At 32.5% G+C, this 19,800-nt stretch overlaps 3 protein-coding genes across 4 annotated transcripts in view; 1 reads left to right on the top strand and 2 right to left on the bottom strand.

Moving 5' to 3' along the window:
• Positions 1-4,013, bottom strand: part of LOC126858963 (terminal nucleotidyltransferase 5C) — a 110,732-nt gene extending 106,719 nt beyond the window's left edge. Inside the window, exon 1 of one of the 2 annotated variants that reach the window (XR_007688734.1) lies at positions 3,210-3,358. Coding sequence is in view for 1 of the 2 variants with exons in the window: in XM_050609745.1 (XP_050465702.1) it covers positions 3,210-3,341 (132 nt within the window). In the remaining variant the exon portion in view is untranslated. Of the gene's footprint in view, positions 1-3,209 lie in introns of both variants that reach the window. The other variant, XM_050609745.1, reaches the window with a different exon arrangement.
• On the top strand, positions 3,859-5,273 carry LOC126858984 (uncharacterized). Its single transcript, XM_050609795.1, has 2 exons — positions 3,859-4,324; positions 5,185-5,273. The coding sequence occupies exons 1-2, from the start codon at positions 3,859-3,861 to the stop codon at positions 5,196-5,198; spliced, it is 480 nt and encodes a 159-aa protein (XP_050465752.1). The 3' UTR covers positions 5,199-5,273.
• A 6,439-nt stretch (positions 5,274-11,712) lies between these two features.
• LOC126858973 (2-oxoisovalerate dehydrogenase subunit beta, mitochondrial) lies at positions 11,713-19,160 on the bottom strand. Its single transcript, XM_050609770.1, has 8 exons — positions 18,854-19,160; positions 17,826-17,903; positions 17,308-17,510; positions 16,449-16,604; positions 15,512-15,683; positions 14,594-14,739; positions 12,614-12,700; positions 11,713-12,132 (listed from the first exon to the last, which is right to left on the bottom strand). The coding sequence occupies exons 1-8, from the start codon at positions 18,987-18,989 to the stop codon at positions 11,992-11,994; spliced, it is 1,119 nt and encodes a 372-aa protein (XP_050465727.1). The 5' UTR covers positions 18,990-19,160; the 3' UTR covers positions 11,713-11,991.
• Between the last annotated feature and the right edge of the window lie 640 nt (positions 19,161-19,800).

Raw genomic sequence — 19,800 nt, 5'->3', positions numbered from 1 at the left:
AATGCGGACAATACTTAGCTTACGTAAACTTATTGTTAGCCGCAAAAACCATATACTTTACATACACATCCGCGAGTAGAGAAACAATTTAAATTTTATTTATGCTTCAAGTTTCGCTTGAGATGTTAACACAGTAACTGATATGCATATAGGCAAGTAATAAATATTTATGTTTTATGATACAAGTATCAGTAAGCAAAATGCAAATATTATGTAATTTGAAATGCTTGTCCATGAGCGCAAAAAATCAATAGTCAAACAACTGGTGAAAAAACGCGATCGCAAATCGGACACGGATTTAAATAGAATATATACAATATATACATACATACACACATATATATTTGTACGTATGTATGAATATCTTTGTATATGCAATTTAATGCAAAATATATCTCGCGGCTAACGCGGACATTGTCGCGTGGCCAACCACGTGATAAACGTCACCTTTCGTTGAAACTGCGTTCGGCAAATTAATACATACCAGAGCACTGATTGACCAACGCCTCGTAAATCGGCCGGCCGAACACCCGTTATGCTAATTTAATAAGTGTCGTTTCTTATAAATTCTCTTGCTTTCCGTTCGCTTCCCTTCTCGCTGCGGCGATCGAATCGGGGCATAATTGCGTTCGGCGCGAAAAACACGTAAGCGAAAAGTAGTGTTCAAATATAAACTCTTTATGCAACTTACGCCCATAATCAAATTAAACGAGAATAATAAGTCATTCCGTGATATTTTATATCGTTATGCGAAAATTATCGCGTCGAAATCTTACGAAAACATTCTAAAGAAATGCTAGAATATCTCCATCATTAAAATTTGTTTTCTAAACTTTGATCCGAGATTTTTTATTTTTGGCTTTTTAGTATCTTCATCCTGAATTAAAATTGGAATTGTATCATATTTTTCACGTTAATTCGATCATTTCAAAAATAACAAAAAAAAAAATATCTTTTATTTTTTATTTTAACAATTGTGAAAAGATATTTTAAAATATTAAGAAAAAATTGATAAATGGAGCTACTTTTTTCAGTTATATAATTCGATTACGTAAAATTTATCATTTCCAGATTGTGACTTGAAAACTAAGATGAGAAAAAATTTTAATTGCAATTATAATTATAATAGATGTTAATAATCAGGTGGCAAATAACAAAATAATACTGTTCCGTTTTGAAATCAATGACCTTCGATTTTATGCAAAATTTTATTACATCTATATAATAAGGTTTTTAAAATTAAGGAAAAGCAGATAAAAATAATGAAAATTTGCTTCAAAGACTATACTTGATATACGCCAAAAAGAAAGATATAAAAACAATTTCTTATTACATATAAATAAAAAGTAATAAATATTTATTTTAAATAATTGCTATCAATGAAACAAAAATATGAATATAATTTAGAAAATTTTCACAAAAAACTTCTATTCTGCCGAATCGAAACCTCTCGAGCATCTTGATCTCAAGCGAAAAAACAAAGAATCTATTTCTTATTGTATCTTTTGGATATTTTCTTTGCAAACACACATATTGTAGCCCCACAAATTATATTTCGAAAATTCGAGAACATTTGCGATTCTCCTAAATTCGATCCACACGCGCATGTCAAGTAACTCGGGCGAAGGTCGACGAACTGCGATTGCTCGTATACGTGATTTCTAGACAGATTCTCCGATTTCACTTATCTAATTGACATTATCTTCTCATGCATGAATTATTTTATACGTGCGATAAGGAGAATTTCGATTTGATAATACATTCAAAGATATATACGTAAAAGAGTTCTCTCAAATACTGCATTTGAAAGTGACGGAAGACGATTTATTCTATTTATAGATTGACGGAGATCACTAAATCTCATTCTAAATAATAAATCATACATACAAGTATGAACACGGAAATCTATATATATATATATATATATATATATATATATATATATATATATATAGAGAGAGAGAGAGAGAGAGAAAGAATGCCACTCTTTTGATTTGTGAATTCTTTGATCCATAAAATAAATTCTGTTTTCATTCAAGCAATTAATTTTGTAGCCATTGTAAATCGTAATAAAAAAAAATTCTGTAATTCTTAGCGTTCAAAGTTATTTATTGCTATATATTTTATTTGGTTAAATGTTTTGTAGTAATAATATTAAAATATATAATATTAAATTGAAATATATAATATTAAAATGAGATTCTCTTGCTGAATCTGCATTGCGTCTCTTTCAACGAGATTTAAGTAAAATATACTATTATTTTCGAATTATGATTTGCATTCAAAATTTGTTTTTTGACCTTTGAACCAAGATTTTTAATTTTTCGCTTTTGAATATCGTCATTCTTTAAATTAAAATCGCATTATATTTTTCACATACGTTAATTCAACCGTTTCAAAAATAACCGAAAAAAAATATTTTTTACTTTTGTTTAACAGTTGTGAGAAAATATTTAAAAAATATTAAGGAAAAATTGACAAATACAGGACTATTTTCTTTTTAATTATATAATAGGTTTACGTAAGACTTATGATTCCAAGACTGCGATTTAAAAACTGAGATGAGAAGGAATTTTAATTGCAATTATAAATTACGTATATCATATTTATTAAATATTAAATATTCGCGCGCTCGACCATATTATTCGATCGAAAGATTATATAATCGAAGATTATATAAAAATATGGAAAAGAGAAATATATTAAAGTCAACTTTGACAGAAATTATCCTTGCCGGCATACATACGCGCGTAAACACAAATACACACAATTCAAAGTGACCGTGGAGTTAATAATATTTGGATTACAAAGTCGATGTAAGACACAGAGAAAGTGGAACGTGCGAAGGATAGAGGCGATATAAACAATACGTGTAAAAAAAAAAAACAATAAGTTGACGCGTCGCAAGATTTGCGTGTCGAGGAATCGTTCCTAGCACAGGGGAAAAGGAAATTGAAGGGGGAGAGAGGGAAGGGAAGGGGAATCGATCACGATCGATCGTTCGCCGGCGACATGCCGGGGGATGTCGACCTCCCGACTGCAGTCTCCGACCCGAGAGAGGGTTGAACGACTCCGCCGTCGCTCCAACACCACCACCCCCTCGACTCTCGCCCTCCACCGCCGCAAATAGGTCGAGGGGCGCGAGGGGGTTTCGCTCGCGCGCGTTTGAACGCGCGCCGCGTGCCAACGACGGTCTTATGTAAGCTTACCTGCATCAACGGCACCGAGGTGGTATGCACGAGGTCGTTGGATCTGGCCGGTAGTTCCTCGGTCGCCGGTTTGTCCCCCGCGTTGACAGGAATCATGATCTCCTGTGTTTCGTTGCGCTCTCCGTCCTTCATGGTCACGTTCACGTCCAGGATGATTTCGATCCAAGGGAACGAATGGTCGGTCTTCCTCACGAGGAAATGTACGAAGTCTCGTGAAAATACGTTCGAGAATACGCGACGACGAAACGAGATTCTTGGCTGCCGGCGAAGACACGGATCGATTCACTCGCGACGACGAGAATCGAGAGATCCGTGAGAGAAAAACGGCGATAGCCGCGACGAGGAAGTTAAGGATGCGGGACTAACTTCACACAGAGTGAGGAAGTAGCCGGTTGATTCCGTGCGCAAGAGCAACGACGTCGGGCGGCGCGGCTGTCACGTGGTCGATTCGCGAGCTTAACCGCGGTGTAAAAGTGTGTTACGAGTCTATAGATGGTAGCGGTATCGAAATACCGGATAATATCGCGCGCGGCGAGAGAGAGAAATAGAGAGAGAGAGAGAGAGAGAAAGAGAGGAGACACACCAATGAAACACACAGCACCAACGCGCTTACACGGACAGCACCTTTACGTCACTGTACTTCGCGACGATGATGCCACGACGAAAGCGCGAAGTTAGACACGAGTTAGACGTTAGACTTAAGTCGCGAGACGCGGGGAGAACAATACGAACAGAAGAGACGAACGACGACGATCGGGAGGAACGAGGGGGTTCGACACTGCGAGAATCTCGTCACCTCGGTTCGTTCCGGCTCGCCCCACCCGAGCCGAGCCGAATGCCGAGCGCGAGTAAGTACCCCCTTCCCCCACTCCTTCGCATCGTGCCGAGCGCGACTGTGTATCCCCCTTTACCTCTCCACCTGTCCCTCTCTATCCCTCTCTCGCCCTCGCGCGCTTATCCCGTTTGTCCGAAATCCGAAATCACCCGAGACCCGAGAGCTTCTGTCGCCGACGACCGTTGTCATGTTTGCGTCGGTGTCGACCTCTCCGTCATCCTAAACGCCGTGTCAACCTCTTCTGAGGACCGAGCGGAGCCGACGACGCCGATGAGGAAAGGTTAGCCGCAATTAGCCAGCATTGTTGGCACGAGCGCGGGACGCTGCCAAAAATGAGCATTCGCAATTTCTCAGCAAATCCTTCCTTCGAACTCTCTCTCTTTCTTTCATCGCTCGCACTAGGTCGCGATCGCGAACTCCGCCCGATCTTAAGAATAAAATCGTGGTCGGGGAAAAAGAAACGCGAATTATTATTTTAATCAGCCAAGCTTAATTGCCGCCCACGTATGACCGCGTATTGACTGTAGTCAACAAGCGTGATTTAAAAATAAGTATATATATATATATATAATATATATATATATATATATTTTTTTGTCTCTCGTCGCTTTCGACTACTGAATAACGCGGCTGTGCAAACATAAATATTATAAAGCTAGATATATGTGTAAAGCGAAGAGAGAAATACAGCAATAATTTAAAATTAATTATGCTCTATTACAAAATATAAAAATATATCGAAATAAAATTTGAATCTCGCAATGTTAAATAACTGTATAAATTCAATTTTGAGAAACGTTCGAAAATGAAAAAAATATGTCATTATTGAATTATCAAAAATATATTTTTGTAATCTAATACTAGAGAGAAAGAAAGAGAGAGAGAGAGAGAGAGAGAGAGAGAGAGAGAGAGAGATTGAAATAAAGCATTTGCGTTTTGCACATGAAAAAATTAAGATATTAAATTTATAAAGAAATACATAATACAAAGTTTGTTTTAACAATATTATCATAACAAGTAACTCAACGCGAGATATAAATAGTATTAAATATTTGGCAGCTCCTTCTATGTTTTATTAGAATTAATGAAAGTATGAGTACATAATGATAATTCTGCTTTATTTCTTCATTTATATCTTAGATAAACGCAGATAATCTTATCCTGTTTCTGCAATAAGACTCGTGTTTCTACAGCCGTCGTATTGTCTTCGCAGGATGTATTCTTGAAAGGTAACCAAATTAATAATATTTAAGAAGCTTCAGTAGGCATCGTCGTTAATTGTTTCGTGAGACCTAATACCTCGTGAGACCTCTAAAATAACAACTAAGAGAGGTGACCGTGACGGTTGCGAAACCACAAAAGTGTTTGTTTACACGTAACCGACAAACATACCGAGTGAAATATCTGTTATACACGAAATCATAAATAGAAAAGAAAATAAGAGAGAGAGAAAAGAAAAAAATATAACTGTTTTTATAATAATTTGTTCCACAGTTTTTAGTCTGTGATTGATTTCTCTTTTATTAAGCGGAAAAATTTTGAAAGATTAGCATTAGAATTAATATCCATTTAACTTATTTTCTATCAGTTTGAAATATAAATTATTATTGTAACATGTGTTGTTCAATAGATATAATCCATACACATTTATAATAGAAATAAAAATAATACGATTTCTACAACAATAACGTTGTGCAACAAAACGTATGATATAATATAAACGTATAATATAATGTATTATAACTTTTATTTTTTTCGCGTGAAATGATGACGTTAAGATATCGCGCAACATTTGCAATTATAAATACGAAAATAATTTGCTCATGTAAAATTTGACATGCGTATAACTTTAATTTTTGATATCCAATAAATTTCAAGATAATGTTTCTTTATACTTTTCGCATTAAACATAAAAATCATTTACCTCTCTCTTTCTCTTTCTTTTTGTTCTTCTCTGCGTCTTATTTTTAACGAATATTTATGTTAACAATTTATTTCTGAAAATATAATACAAAGTATTATTCTAGTTTATTTTTAAATATTTAAAATTACAACATTTTTGAAACTTATCTGAAAAATCTTGAATATATCCAAAAAAATACAATTATAAATTATTTATATAAATAGTACAATTATAAATTATTTATATAATGCTTCGATATATTTAAGTTTGAGATTTCTCCCTTTTTAGACAGAAAAACGTTTTTCAATTGTTTGCAAAATTTATGTATATTTAAAAGAAATTTTTTGAACGATCACAGAACACATTTAATTATTTCTTATTGATCAATAATCTTTGATCGTATCTGCCAGCACAAAAATTCACGCATTTATTATGTCACTCAATTAATATTTAATATTAATATTTTTATATTAATATTAATTTTTTTATTAATATTATTAATATTTATATATTTAATATTTTTACGCTCTAAAAATTCAAACATTTTTTTTCATAAAGCGTCAGCATGACGCTTTATTGTGCTATATTGTATATGTACATGTCAAAAATAATACGCGCACGTACAAATAATTAAATTAAACATTAATTAGATTCACGAATAAATTCGTCAAAAAATCGTTTATAGATAATTAATTTTCTTTTCGAACTGTTCAAACAAATGCAATGATTTACGTATCTGTCTCATTGCACTGTTTATTACATTTAACAGTCAACAGAGTAAAAGAAATGAATTTCTTATCGACGCGATCAAGTTTTCTATCGATAACAGTATAAAACATATTTCGCGCCTAAACACGCTAACTTTACCTTATTGATAAAAGTATTACGTCTCATAATTAACTTATAAACACACTCAAATTGATTCGCTCCACTCCATTTCCCCCTGATGATATAATTAACTCTCGCAGTATAAAACTTAATGATTTCTGATTTGCTAATGAAAAGATCAATGATTGATCAATCAGCGATACAGATGAAGTATAATTAACGTATATATCTGTAAATGATAAATCGATCGGCGGATATTACGTATTTGTACACAAGCAGCGTCAAAAATATGTTGACCATAATGTATCAGGAATGGAAAGCTCGATGATAGCCTAGACGTTGGCAAAGATTGGACGATAGACGTAAAGCGAATTAATTTGCCGCTTTCTTGAGGAAGAATGTGTGGCACAATAATTATTGCATCGCACGATGCATGAGGTTGACCGTGTTCACTGCACACATCGCGTGCATCAGTCGGCCGACTTTTTCTTCGTTTTTCCTAATGAGCATCGGTTGCGCATTCGATATTATATGTATCGCGTATACATACATACATACATACATATATATATATATATATATATATATATATATATATGTGTATGTATAAATCTTGTCAAGGAAGCAATTTGCAGTAAAAGCGACTGATTGAGATGAGACGAGAGTTAGCGAGAAAGACGCAGGAGCCGCACCTGCATCGCTCTCGTCTCTTACGTGCTATCCGAGTGAGTCAACAACCTTTAATTCTCATAGGCAACGAACTATAAACGCTGAACATATTTATCTCGATTTCGACGAAATAATCCTGATTATACATTGTTTTTTAGATATGTATATGGTGTCCAATTCACAAAAAAAATTCCTCTTTTTCAATACACTCATATTCATACTAACGATGAGTATCTCGAAATCCTAATGTGCAAGTATTTAATTTAAAAAGTTGACGTTGTTTAACTTTCTCGATAAAGTAAATATAAATATCTTTCAAGTCTTGCCTTGTATATAAAAAGATACGTTTTTGATTAAATAATTTAAAATGTTTTAAATAATATTTTTTTAAATTTTTCTACTCCTCAGAAAACTCTTTATTCTTTCTCTCTTTTTTGTAGTTGTTATCACAATTCCTTTGATAAATGTGACGAAAATTATTTAAAATATATTATTATTACATATTTTTATATTGATATATTATAATCTATAATTTTTAGTTTAAAATTTGATAAAAATATTATTATGTAAAAAATATATGTGAATTATCTATTCAATATTTAAATTTGATTATTCTCAATGATTGCAAAATACGATAAAATATTTCTATAGCATTCATTTCTTGGAAGAAATTACGCCGTGTTAACGATCTATCAAAATTGCGAAAAGGTCATAATGAATCTATCCAGTTTTTCCCATTAACATTACAATAATTCAAATCAAATATGCAATAAAAATGTATAATTTATGAACATTTCATTTTTTATACACAGGCCGCGGTCAAAAAAATTATGTATATGTATATTATTGTAAATATATATCAGCGATTAATTTATCGTAAAATTCAATTGTCGGCATAAATTATCATTTGCGTTTATGCGCATATCTAATCGTTAGGACTTTTGTAAGAAACGCGTGTAAGATACACGTGCGGAATTGTCATGCACTATCGGCGTCAAATTATTATTTGATATATTATTAGATACATAAATATATATCTTGTAATTGTTAATTTAGAACAAGTAAATTTTAAAATAAATTCGTACTCCGTGAAAATAATTTTGCGCCATAATCGCAAAATATTATGCAAATATTGCTTAATATATATGATTGAGATATTTAAATAAACCGCATAAGAATTCAATCATTTCAATGTAATTTTAATAGATATTTCTGTTAGGCATTAAATATATAAGATAAAATCTGTTCTCTTATTATATTAACTGTGCTGCAATCATTCAATTAAATAGAATAATTTTATATCAAAAAATGATTGTTTCTGCTGTATTATTTTAAGATCAGTTGCGCTACTTTGGACATGATAAATGCGATATACTCAATACTTAGGCTACCTGTACGCACGCATCGGTAGAGCGGCGCGTTAATTGCGGTTGCAGCTTAGTTGCATCGCGTGTGCGCGCTCATAAGGAAGAAACCCTCGAGGAGTTATAATAGAAACTGCGTTGTACTTTGAGAACGGCAAATGTGCGCGAAACAGATTTATGCGATCTGTACGAGAATCTGTATGCAATGTACTAAATTATTCTAATTCCGCGAATAAAGCATCAATGTTTCGCGGTTTTAAATTTTTAAGCTTAATATGAATATATAGGCTACTCGTGAATGTTCTATTATGAAAACGTCGCGTTCAAATACAAAGCAGACAGAATAGTTATTAAAGTAGATTTTCTTTAATAAATTATGCAAGGTTTCTCTCTCTTCTTCTCTTTCACTTTTTTAAATACATTCTTGTGGATTTTATGCATCAAATAAATAATCAATAAATTAATTTATAATACAAAATTTATAATACAAAATAAATAAATTTATTTACTGTTGGCTATTAATGTACATGGTTTGTTTAAAATTCTATTCATATATCTCATCGTATACATTGGCAATTAACGTCATAAACAACTGTTTTAAGCTTAAAGCAATTATTTGCCACAAGATTGCATTAAATATCTTCTTTTTATGTGCAGTGTTTTTAAAATATTAACGTAATTTTATTCACATTTAATCTCCGCATTGGCAAACAACATTATTTTAGATAAGATAAAAACGCAGCTGCTAATTTCGAAAGCACCAGTAAATATTGCGTCTGATTGGACCAATGAAAACTTTCATCATTGGCTACTTTGTACTCTTGCTGTAAAGGTATATCGCACTGTGTTGCGTGCCATAAATCAAGATAACAAATCGATGTTTAATTTGGTCCGAAGAATTCTTTTTCTGACATTTGTGTATGACATTGACACGTAGAAGAAGAGTGCGATATTCGATCAATCGATTCTAAAAAAAGATCGGGGAATGAAAACAAATTGGTCAGATATACTATAAATAGGAATTATATAATAAAATATGTGATTTTTTTGAATACTTAACAAGTAATCTCGTAAAAATATTTTGATTTCGCATGCGTTATATTGTTGATACATTGCAATGAACAGATAAGTCAGCGATAAATCGTTGTATAATATTAATTTTTTTTTTAAACGAAATATTCTGATTATTAAATAACACAAAAAATTTATTAACACATAAACTATCAAAATGATCTGTCCAAAAAAAAAGTATAACGAACATTGTAAAATTTAACTTTTCAATCTTTGACGTAAGATTATCCAAAAAACAATCAACATTTAAAAAAGTTAAATTGTTATTTATTTAATATTTCTCTGAACAAAGATTATTGTTATTTCAATGTAGAATTGGTACTGAAAATAAAAGTACTTTAATAATTTATATTTCTGAAGGAGAGTAATCGGCTCTCTCTCATAATCATTATCGAATCGGAGATAGTGAAAATCTCGCGACTTTCGATATCTACGAGCGCATCGGCACCATATGTTAGCATGTAAAAGCCGTTGCTCTATTCTCGCAAAAATCGACTAATAAAAAGGTAACTCGTCGACCTTCGATATAGTCTATGCTTCGTGGCGACTGGTTCTCCATCTCTTTTTCACTGTTGACGGATCTCTCGCTCTCTCTCTCTCTCTCTCTCTCTCTCTCTTTCTTAACTATTTTCTTATCTCTCTCTTTCTCTCATTGCGCTCCGTGTATATAGCGCTGCCAACTTTCACGTATCATAATATACAGTGAAAGAATGTGGTTTCCCTTTCAAATTACAAAATATGCCACGAGTGAACAGTTCAGCACACTTCCTTTTCTTTAATTTTGTCTTTTACGTCATTTTGAAATTTTTTGGTAACGTACTCGAGAGAATGTAGTGTGAATTTATATTTAATAAAGTAACGGCAGTTACATCTTTTTACATATATACATTGATCATAAATAAAAATGCTGTTCAAATATTTTAATTTCCTTAATAAGAAAAAACAAATCATATCTCCGGATTTTTATCAATTTAATATCTTTATTCTTATATTTGAAACTCAATTTCCTTTCGAATATCGTTTTCATGCCTTCGAGCTCGATTGAAAACTTACATCCTGTTGACAGACGGAACATGGTGATCTTAAAGGTTTAGACTGGAAAGGACAGCGTCTGAGACTGAAACCTTGATTGAGATATTACATTGCCGTGGTACGCACAATCGGTGCGCAGTTTTATTATTAATAGAGACTATCAGAAGGACTTGACCCAGATTATCAATAAAAAAAAAAGATATATAGATTCCTAGACCATCCTGATTGCGAATATCTATCTGACGTCTTCGTCGACCGGCACGTCATTGCCGCCGGCGACGATTTGTATCATCTTTCATGTTATTAATTTAGACAAGAGGGATAGATTTATGTGGGTTGCGGTAAACTGGGTCAGGGACATAGTTTTGCATGCTCAATATATGCTAGACACAAGCCACGATTTACATTTTTTGTTTATCTGTTAGCAAAAAAAAGGTCAAGAATATGTTATGTTAAATTTAATTATTTCAAATAAACAATAATATGCTAATTTTCCAGCAATAATAATTTATGCTTGATTGATAGTTTATAAATACGAACAGATACTTGAATTATGTTTTGTGTGTGTATATGATCCCAAATCCAATTGCAAAAATTGATCCTTAGGATGTCCCCGACAATGTTTGAAAGTTTGTCTATTGAATATCCGAACACCTTGTATAAATGGTAATCTATTCATTTATAAGCAGTAAAATATTCGCAAATATAAAATATATGCAAATTTCACACGAGTAATATTTTTTTTTTTTCATTTTTTGGGGACAGATAAAAGTAAATTTTATTATTTATTAATTTTATTTATTAAAATATATAAATATATATATATATATATATATATATATATATATATATATGTATGTATAATATATATCGAAATTATAAAATATATTTTATATAAAAATAATGCATGATAGATTTGAAAAAAATTCATGAGATAATGACAAGTGGAGAATAGCATTATAGAAGAATAGAATTATAAAAAATTAATAATATAAAAATAGGTATCCAGTTGAACACTTTGCGAACATAGATTGCAATTCTTTTCTACATACAGTGGTGTACTATAACAACCATAATTCTTTAGTACTTCAGGATATCTCGGACAGCTGCAAAGCAACGCCACTTGTCCGGTAAATAAAATTGCTCAAAGACATGTGGGAAGGGGCAGTCCCATCCTGTAACTCTTTGAACTGGCGCCTCCAAATACAAAAAGCACTCCGCCTGATTTAACAATCATTAGAGAGATTTAAATAATCTATATGTGTAATTAAATTAATATTTTTATTGATGTAAAACCGACTTTTTAACTTCTAATGTAAACATCAAAAGAGCAAATAGTAATCAATTATTCTTATTAATATCAATGAAAATAATTATTTTTAAAATAATTATAAATATAATTAAAAAAGAAGATATAAATCCGAGAAAAATAATCAAATAACCTCGGTCACTTTAAAAACCGGTTTATAGCCTTCTAAGGATAATATTACCATTTCGCATGACATTATATCTCGGCGTATTTTAAACTATCAAAGACTTCCGACTTAACTAATTTGTATATTAGAAACATGCGACATATTTTTACATACAAATCCGATTATTATGTTATTAGGTGTCCTTAAATTATTTTATGTCGCATTGCTTACGCAATAATATTTTATTGTTATCGCGAATTTGCCTTATGAAAAAGTAGATGCCTTACCTGTACAGTTGCAGTTATTTCTGCCCCAAATCCGTTTGTCATCGGCGCTTCGTGGGCGATAATTACGCGCCCGGTTTTCCTCGCCGACTGCAACATTTACGCACTTATCACGCATAGCAATTTATTATCGGTCAGCCGCTGGCTTTAATTCGCGCGTGATTTACGTCTTGTCCCATATTGTTGCGGTATAATAATAACTTATAGATACGACCGCGATGCTAAACGGGCATATTAACGCCGCGACGACGGCACAAGCCATCATTTTGTAACGGCTATCAAATACAGGCCTACAACATGATCGACGATGGAAATACACGCTGGCGATAGAATGGTTGGCGATCGAGATAAGTATTTATATTTGTGTGTATGTGTTCCGTTGTAAATCATTAACAAAGATAACTAGATAGTTAAACGTGACTGAATGTCGAATACAGGTTCATATGACATTTTCGATTTGCGTTGACATTCGCTGCACTTTCAGAAGTTGCAATTTTTCATCACGAAAATATCCCATAGAAAATCTACCTTTCTACGTTTATCGGATTAATATTTATGAGACTCTACATTTCCATGTGACAATTTTAATCTCTCTATTAATAGATAACTTACTATCACAACGCAGGAATCTAAACGAATTTCTATGCATCTTCTATTTATTCTTTTTTTTTTATAATATTGCTTTCAAAACAATATCTAAGAAAAATGTTATTATATTAATTCTTTTTATAAATATTTTTTTTAAATATATATTGATCATTCTAAACTAAAATAAACTAAAAAAGAGAGAAAGATTTTTAATGTAATGTTAGGCAATAATATATAAAGCTTGCTAAATTTGTAAGAATTGTCAAATCTTGTAATAAGCTGCATATACTTTTTTTAAGATAAAATTCTAATTAAGGAACAATGCATAAATGAAGTTATAATTTGAATAATCTATCATGATCCCCTCAATTATATTTACGTTTTTCTGTATTCATCAATCATTCTGATCCATTTTAATAACGCAATCAATGATTTTTCCGACCACGATTTTTCGCGCAAAAGCCATTTCTCGTCAAAGCGACGTATATATTAGAATTTCGTTTTGCGAGCAAAGTCTCTCGTTATGAAACCGCGCAAAGTTTCACAGACAGGCATCGGCGGGCACATAATACAGCGAATCTCCGCGACTGTATCGAAATTGCGGCAAAACGGGTTTCCAATTACGCTCGTACCACGTCTTGTTATGCGCGCAACACTCTCGCGTCGTATATAATATCACGGCGGTTTGTAAGCTGCAAGAGAAGTGCATACTATACGATTGGCATATCATTAGGCGACCAGAGAGATCGATTAGCATAAATCAACGCGATATTAGCGTTTATGGAGATCCGTAACTCGAAGGGACACGTAAGAGTTCAGACCGGAGGATTTCGCTCATGATCACTTCTCATTTCACTGTTAGACGAGGTAACGATAACCACTTCGTCGACGGAATGTCGCGTAGATCGATGGAATAATATCGAATCCTCGCGCGACGATTATCGTAATCTTTCGATTATTCTGTCGCTGTCCGAGTCCGAGTTGACATTTCGCCAACGCGATACGCATACAAATGGTACGAAAGATACCTCAATTGTGTCTGTGTATTTTACGCAGGTATTCGGCGATTTTCTACATCGAAATTCGTACGTTTCGACGTCATGGCATGCATGGTTCGTCATTGATAAGCGAAACCTCGAAATTGACTCGAGAGAATGGCGAAGGAAAGCGATCGCGCCCAATTATTCGGCCCTTGAAAGTCTTGAAATAAGAGATAAACCGCAATTCCGCGTCCTGTGCACGTTATCAAAGCAACGAGAATAGAAAAGGCAAAGAAGGATACGCGATACTTGAAGCAATCGTTTTCTTGAACCGATTTCTTATTCTCAAGGAAACGATTGTGTTGAGATGTGTGTAAGATGAGAGAGAGAGAGAGAGAAATTGAATTATATCCACCTTGCATACGAGTTCCGTGTCCCAAGGTAGAATGGAAATGAGGTCTATCACCTCGCAGGATACGTTGAGCTTCTCCTGGACTAGATCAGCCACTTCCAACAGCACGTGCACTTGAGTGCCCCAGCCTATGAGTGTTACGGCGTCACCTACGCAACAACGAAGCACACTTATGTAGGCAAACACCTGTATATAGACTCGCATAACACCGACAAGTGCGTATATATGCGTTCCTTCTGTTATATCCTGTTTCAGGATCGGTCATCAGCGAGAGCGCCGTTTCGCTTCGGCGATTGGATAATGGAAGGACGATTATACTCGGTAAATTATATTCACAGAGACACTCCGCATGTATGGAGAGTGCGAGAGTTACTTTCTATATACGTCTTTAACTAACGTCTCTTATGCGTTATTTTTATTGGACATATTTTCTGCCGTGAATGTAAAAAAACAGAGACAGAGAGAGAATTTGTATGTTTTATACTTAAACAGTTTGTCGAAAAAAATCATTTTACAACCGCAAGTATTTATTCATATTGCGTAATTATCATTTTTGCGCTTTTGTCTCTTGTTCGAGACACAATCATTTTTTAATGCATAAGAAACATTATTTAAAATCATGTATAAAAGTTGCTTTATTCGCACTCGTGCGGCTTGGAATTCCAATAATAAAAATTGCAAATTTATTGCATTAAACAATAGCTCAAGTGCAAAAATATCGCTTTCGTATCAGTATTAAAATTAGACTAAAATTAAATAAAAATCCTAATTGTAAGATCAGATAATTACTCAGATGTACAAGTGTAGCGTTGAATTTAATAAGCGCTGCGCTTAAGAAATAATGCCAAGTACGTTAGCAATTAAATAAAAATATCTATTATAAATATAAATATATATTATATCAATAGAATTGTTTTTTACCTTTTCTTACAATTTCAGCCTTGCCGATTTCAATTTTGTAATGTGCTACGGGCACTTCATCCACCGCTATCCGATATAGAATTTTAGGTTCAAATATAATACAAGGATCAGGTTCATCTATGCAGCTCAATAATAGTCCTTTCGCATGCATTGCTCCACGTGGCACGACAATCTAAAAAAAATCAGATGTTTTTAAGAAGCTGTCTTTCGCGATTTTCTCCAGTTCATTATCTCTTCGTCGATAAATAGGCGATTTTTCTCGGCGGTTTCACAAAACAAACGTGAAATTTATTGGATCCAGGAAATGCCGGTGCGATATGCTTTTCTCGTAATCGCAATGTATAATAGCGGCGATTGCGCATTAGTGTGCGAGCAAAACTTTCTTCATGCATACGTACAGTGTATACGTCGTACAATATTCATGGAATTTGTCGAAGAAAGTTGAGAACTCATAGCTATAGCTGGTGCGTAATATAGCGAAGGTACGAAGAATGTTCCCGATGATGAAAATTTGATAGCGAAACTTGTTTACTTGACTCGCGCGACCGAGATATATTAAATATTAATGACTATTTATATATATTTTTTTTTTTTTACTTATATCCAAATTTTTTTATACAATTCACGCGTATTTAAATTAAATTTGGAAAATAATAATTATGTCAAACTCATAGTAATCTTGTTATTTAACACTGCGATAATATGATACATACGTGATCAGCTCAAATATTTCGTAAATTGATGCGCAATCTTTTATGACTTTATTACGAAATTGCTTATCTCAATAAAAACTTTGTTTTTTTATCGATGTTTTTTAAGAATCAAGATCCTGTGCACGGTCAAAAAGATAAAAGAAAGAGAGAGAAGGAGACTTGAGAGAGCGGTTCTGTATATTATACTCGATAAATAAAAAATGTAGCACACATTTATTACTGACCTTCAAGCCGGGAGTATGTGCGAAATAAGCTTCCGGACTTTGAGAATGATAAAGGCCACCATGACCAACTGCTCCGCAAGGTGCACGAACCGTAAGTTTACCACAGTCAAACATACTACCGCTTCGATATCTCACTTTAGCCGCTTCGTTTACCAACTGCAGACATATTAATAATCAATATATAATTTCGTTAATAATTTTATTAGAGATTATTAATCTTTACATTCTACGTATGACTGTGACAGTCTTTGCGTGACGATTCAGATATATATTCTGCATTATTTTATGAATTGCTTTGTAGTAAAATTTTCGAGATATTTAAATCGTTTAAATCGTTCTGGAATTTAATTTTTAGACAGATAAAGAGATAAAATTATGACCAATAAAGAACATTTATTTTTCAACGTGATCTCCATTTACATCACAACATTTTTGCCATCAGTGCATTAATAATCCGGTATAGAAGGTTTGTCCTGACGATTGAAACACATACGTTTTAAGCTCATCTTCTGACTGAAAGCGCCCGCTCAAATGTTTTTTCAAGAAATCAATCAGATGGAAATTTGAATGTTTGTAATTTTTCTCTGGTTTTCTGTGGTTCAATGGTTTAGATAATAAAGATAAATATTCTCTACTGGTCATAATTTTGTCTCTTTACCTGCCTAAAAATTAAATTCCGGTTTTGACGATCCAAGTAATAACAATATTTCTACTTTATAAAAAAAATGTTCATTCCTTGAATATTGAATTTTTTTAAACCTTTGCATTCATGCTCCGTATATTACAAAGATATTTTGCTAAAATTATAATTATCAATCTATTTATTATATTTATACATATTACATGAATGATGAAATACCTGATCGAAGGCAGGGAATATGTAATCCGCAAACTGTATTTCGGCAATTGCTGTTATTCCGGCATTAGCTAAGCCAATTCCAAAACCCACAATTCCTTGTTCGCAAAGGGGCGTATTAAAGACACGATCAGCGCCGAAATGTTTCTTCAAATCCATCGTGCAACGAAACACACCTCCGAATGCTATGTCTTGGCCAAATATCACTGAAAAAAAAATTAATAAAGTATTTGGAAAATATGTATGTAAAAATACTTCTTTTCTAGAGATTTTTATTATTATTTGTTATAATATAATTAAAATTAATTATATAATTTATTATTATTTTTTCTTTTTCCTAAATAGTTTTGGAATAAGATACTATGAAAAACTAATGAATGTTGAAGATGTCGAAAATAAAAATTGTATATTATAAGTATATTGAACATGTACATATATATCTCTTTTTAGGAAAAAAGTTTATATTTATATAAATATATAATTTATATATTTTATTTAGAGGCTTTGAACAAGATATTTACCTGAACGTGGATCGTTTTTCAATGCAAGAGTAAGTCCTTGATTTATAGCTTGATACATATTCAGCTTTTGAGTCTCACCTGAAAGCATATATCTCTTTTACATAATCACGTGTGAATAATGCATTTTTAAATATTAAATGATTCCGTATTAAAATGGGCAAATTCTAGAACATTCTATTTCGACTTAATAATAATAAATGATATTCTTCTCTTTAACAAACATCCAAATTTTATATTTTTTTACATTAAATTCTATTACATCATATAAGATATGCTTCCACACAGAAATAGTCAAAAAAAAAAAAACTCGATAATATATCGTCATATTACATTCGTTAATTCTTGATTCATTCTTGACACACATACCGTACGCATTTTTGCATTCTTTACGCCTGAAAAAGAGACGATTATCAAAGTCTAAAGATTACCAAAGATTTAGATTTTTAAATATTCAAATATTTAAATATTTGGATGCTCGAAAATTTTGAAAGAAGTCAAAATATGCTATTTTAGACCTGTGGAATAAAAAATAGGTAAATATTCTATAATTCCTATCAGTCTAGACTTTGATGCTAGATGAAAATAATCTCCATTTTAATTTGTGACAATTAAAAAACGCTATTTATATTTACACCTAACATAAATAAGCAATTTTTTCTCAATAATTAAATATTCTCCTTAATTATATCAGTTTATATCTCTACATGTTAAAGACATCTCATACACACACACACACACGCACGCACACGCGCACACACACACACACACACACACACACACACACACATGCGAATTTATATAATTATATATATATAAATTTTTTAATTAATTAAAAGATCAATAAATGCTCAATAAATTATAAATTTGCAAAGCATTTTTTATCGAATCTTTCCTTAATTTCATTAATCGTTCATATATGTTAGTTGCTGCCGTTAGTATGCCGATTTTGCGCGTCATTGTTTTCGCAAGACTTTGAATGATGACCCACGATCATTAATACAATATGTACAAAAAATAATTATACTTACCGGTGATATTCGACCTCTCACTCGGGAAATACGTAAAGTGCGCTGATCTGACATGCCTGCGCTCGACAGAATTTCGGCCCAAAAGCAATTTTTTCGCGGCATTCCCCAGCCGCGCGCTCAACTTACTGGGCATCATTTCTCGTTCGAAGCTCTATTTTGCTCGCGTACACGGGGTCGCGGGTCTTATCTCTATTTGCATATAATGCGATATCTCGCCATCACGTGGAAATTTTATGAACAGCCACGAAGTCGAGTCGCACGCGTGCACGCGCTCTTTGACCGAATGGGGAACTGCTTCCTTCGATATGCGTACAGTACATTTCGACATAGCGATAGAACCAGAAAGGGAAACTAATCTCGGAATAGGAGGAGAAATGGAGAAGATAAGAAGGAAAAATGATAATGCTGACGTCATTAATGTTTATCCATGTGACATCTTCGAAGTTGATTGAGCTTGAAGTTTAGTGTATAATTTGATAATCGCAAGTGACATTTAATTACATATCATGCAATAGCTATATAACAATCAAAGCTATTAATATATATTTCAGTATTTGAAATGCGCGAGTTACAAAATAAAATGTCTCGAAAAATATTTATTTTCATTATATTTTCCATCGCTGATCTAATAATGGATTGTAACGACTGTATGAAAAAATATATAATCTATGTTTTTTTATATTAATAATATAATTTATATATATATATATATATATATATATATATATATATATTTTATTTTCATTTTTATTTATTAATTTTTTTATTGAAATTGTGTATTTATAATTTCAATCTTATATCAAAATAAAAATGTTTTTTAGAACAAAAGGAACTATTATATAAAATGTAAAAGCAAATTAGAAAATATTACATATTACATTAATGCAATTATGGCTGCAGATATATATGCACGAAATAATGATTGTACCGGCAGTGCCGATAAAGTA

This window comes from Cataglyphis hispanica, chromosome 2, assembly GCF_021464435.1.
Source record: "Cataglyphis hispanica isolate Lineage 1 chromosome 2, ULB_Chis1_1.0, whole genome shotgun sequence".
Lineage (NCBI taxonomy): Eukaryota > Metazoa > Arthropoda > Insecta > Hymenoptera > Formicidae > Cataglyphis > Cataglyphis hispanica.
This window is presented reverse-complemented; position numbering and strand designations above follow the sequence as displayed.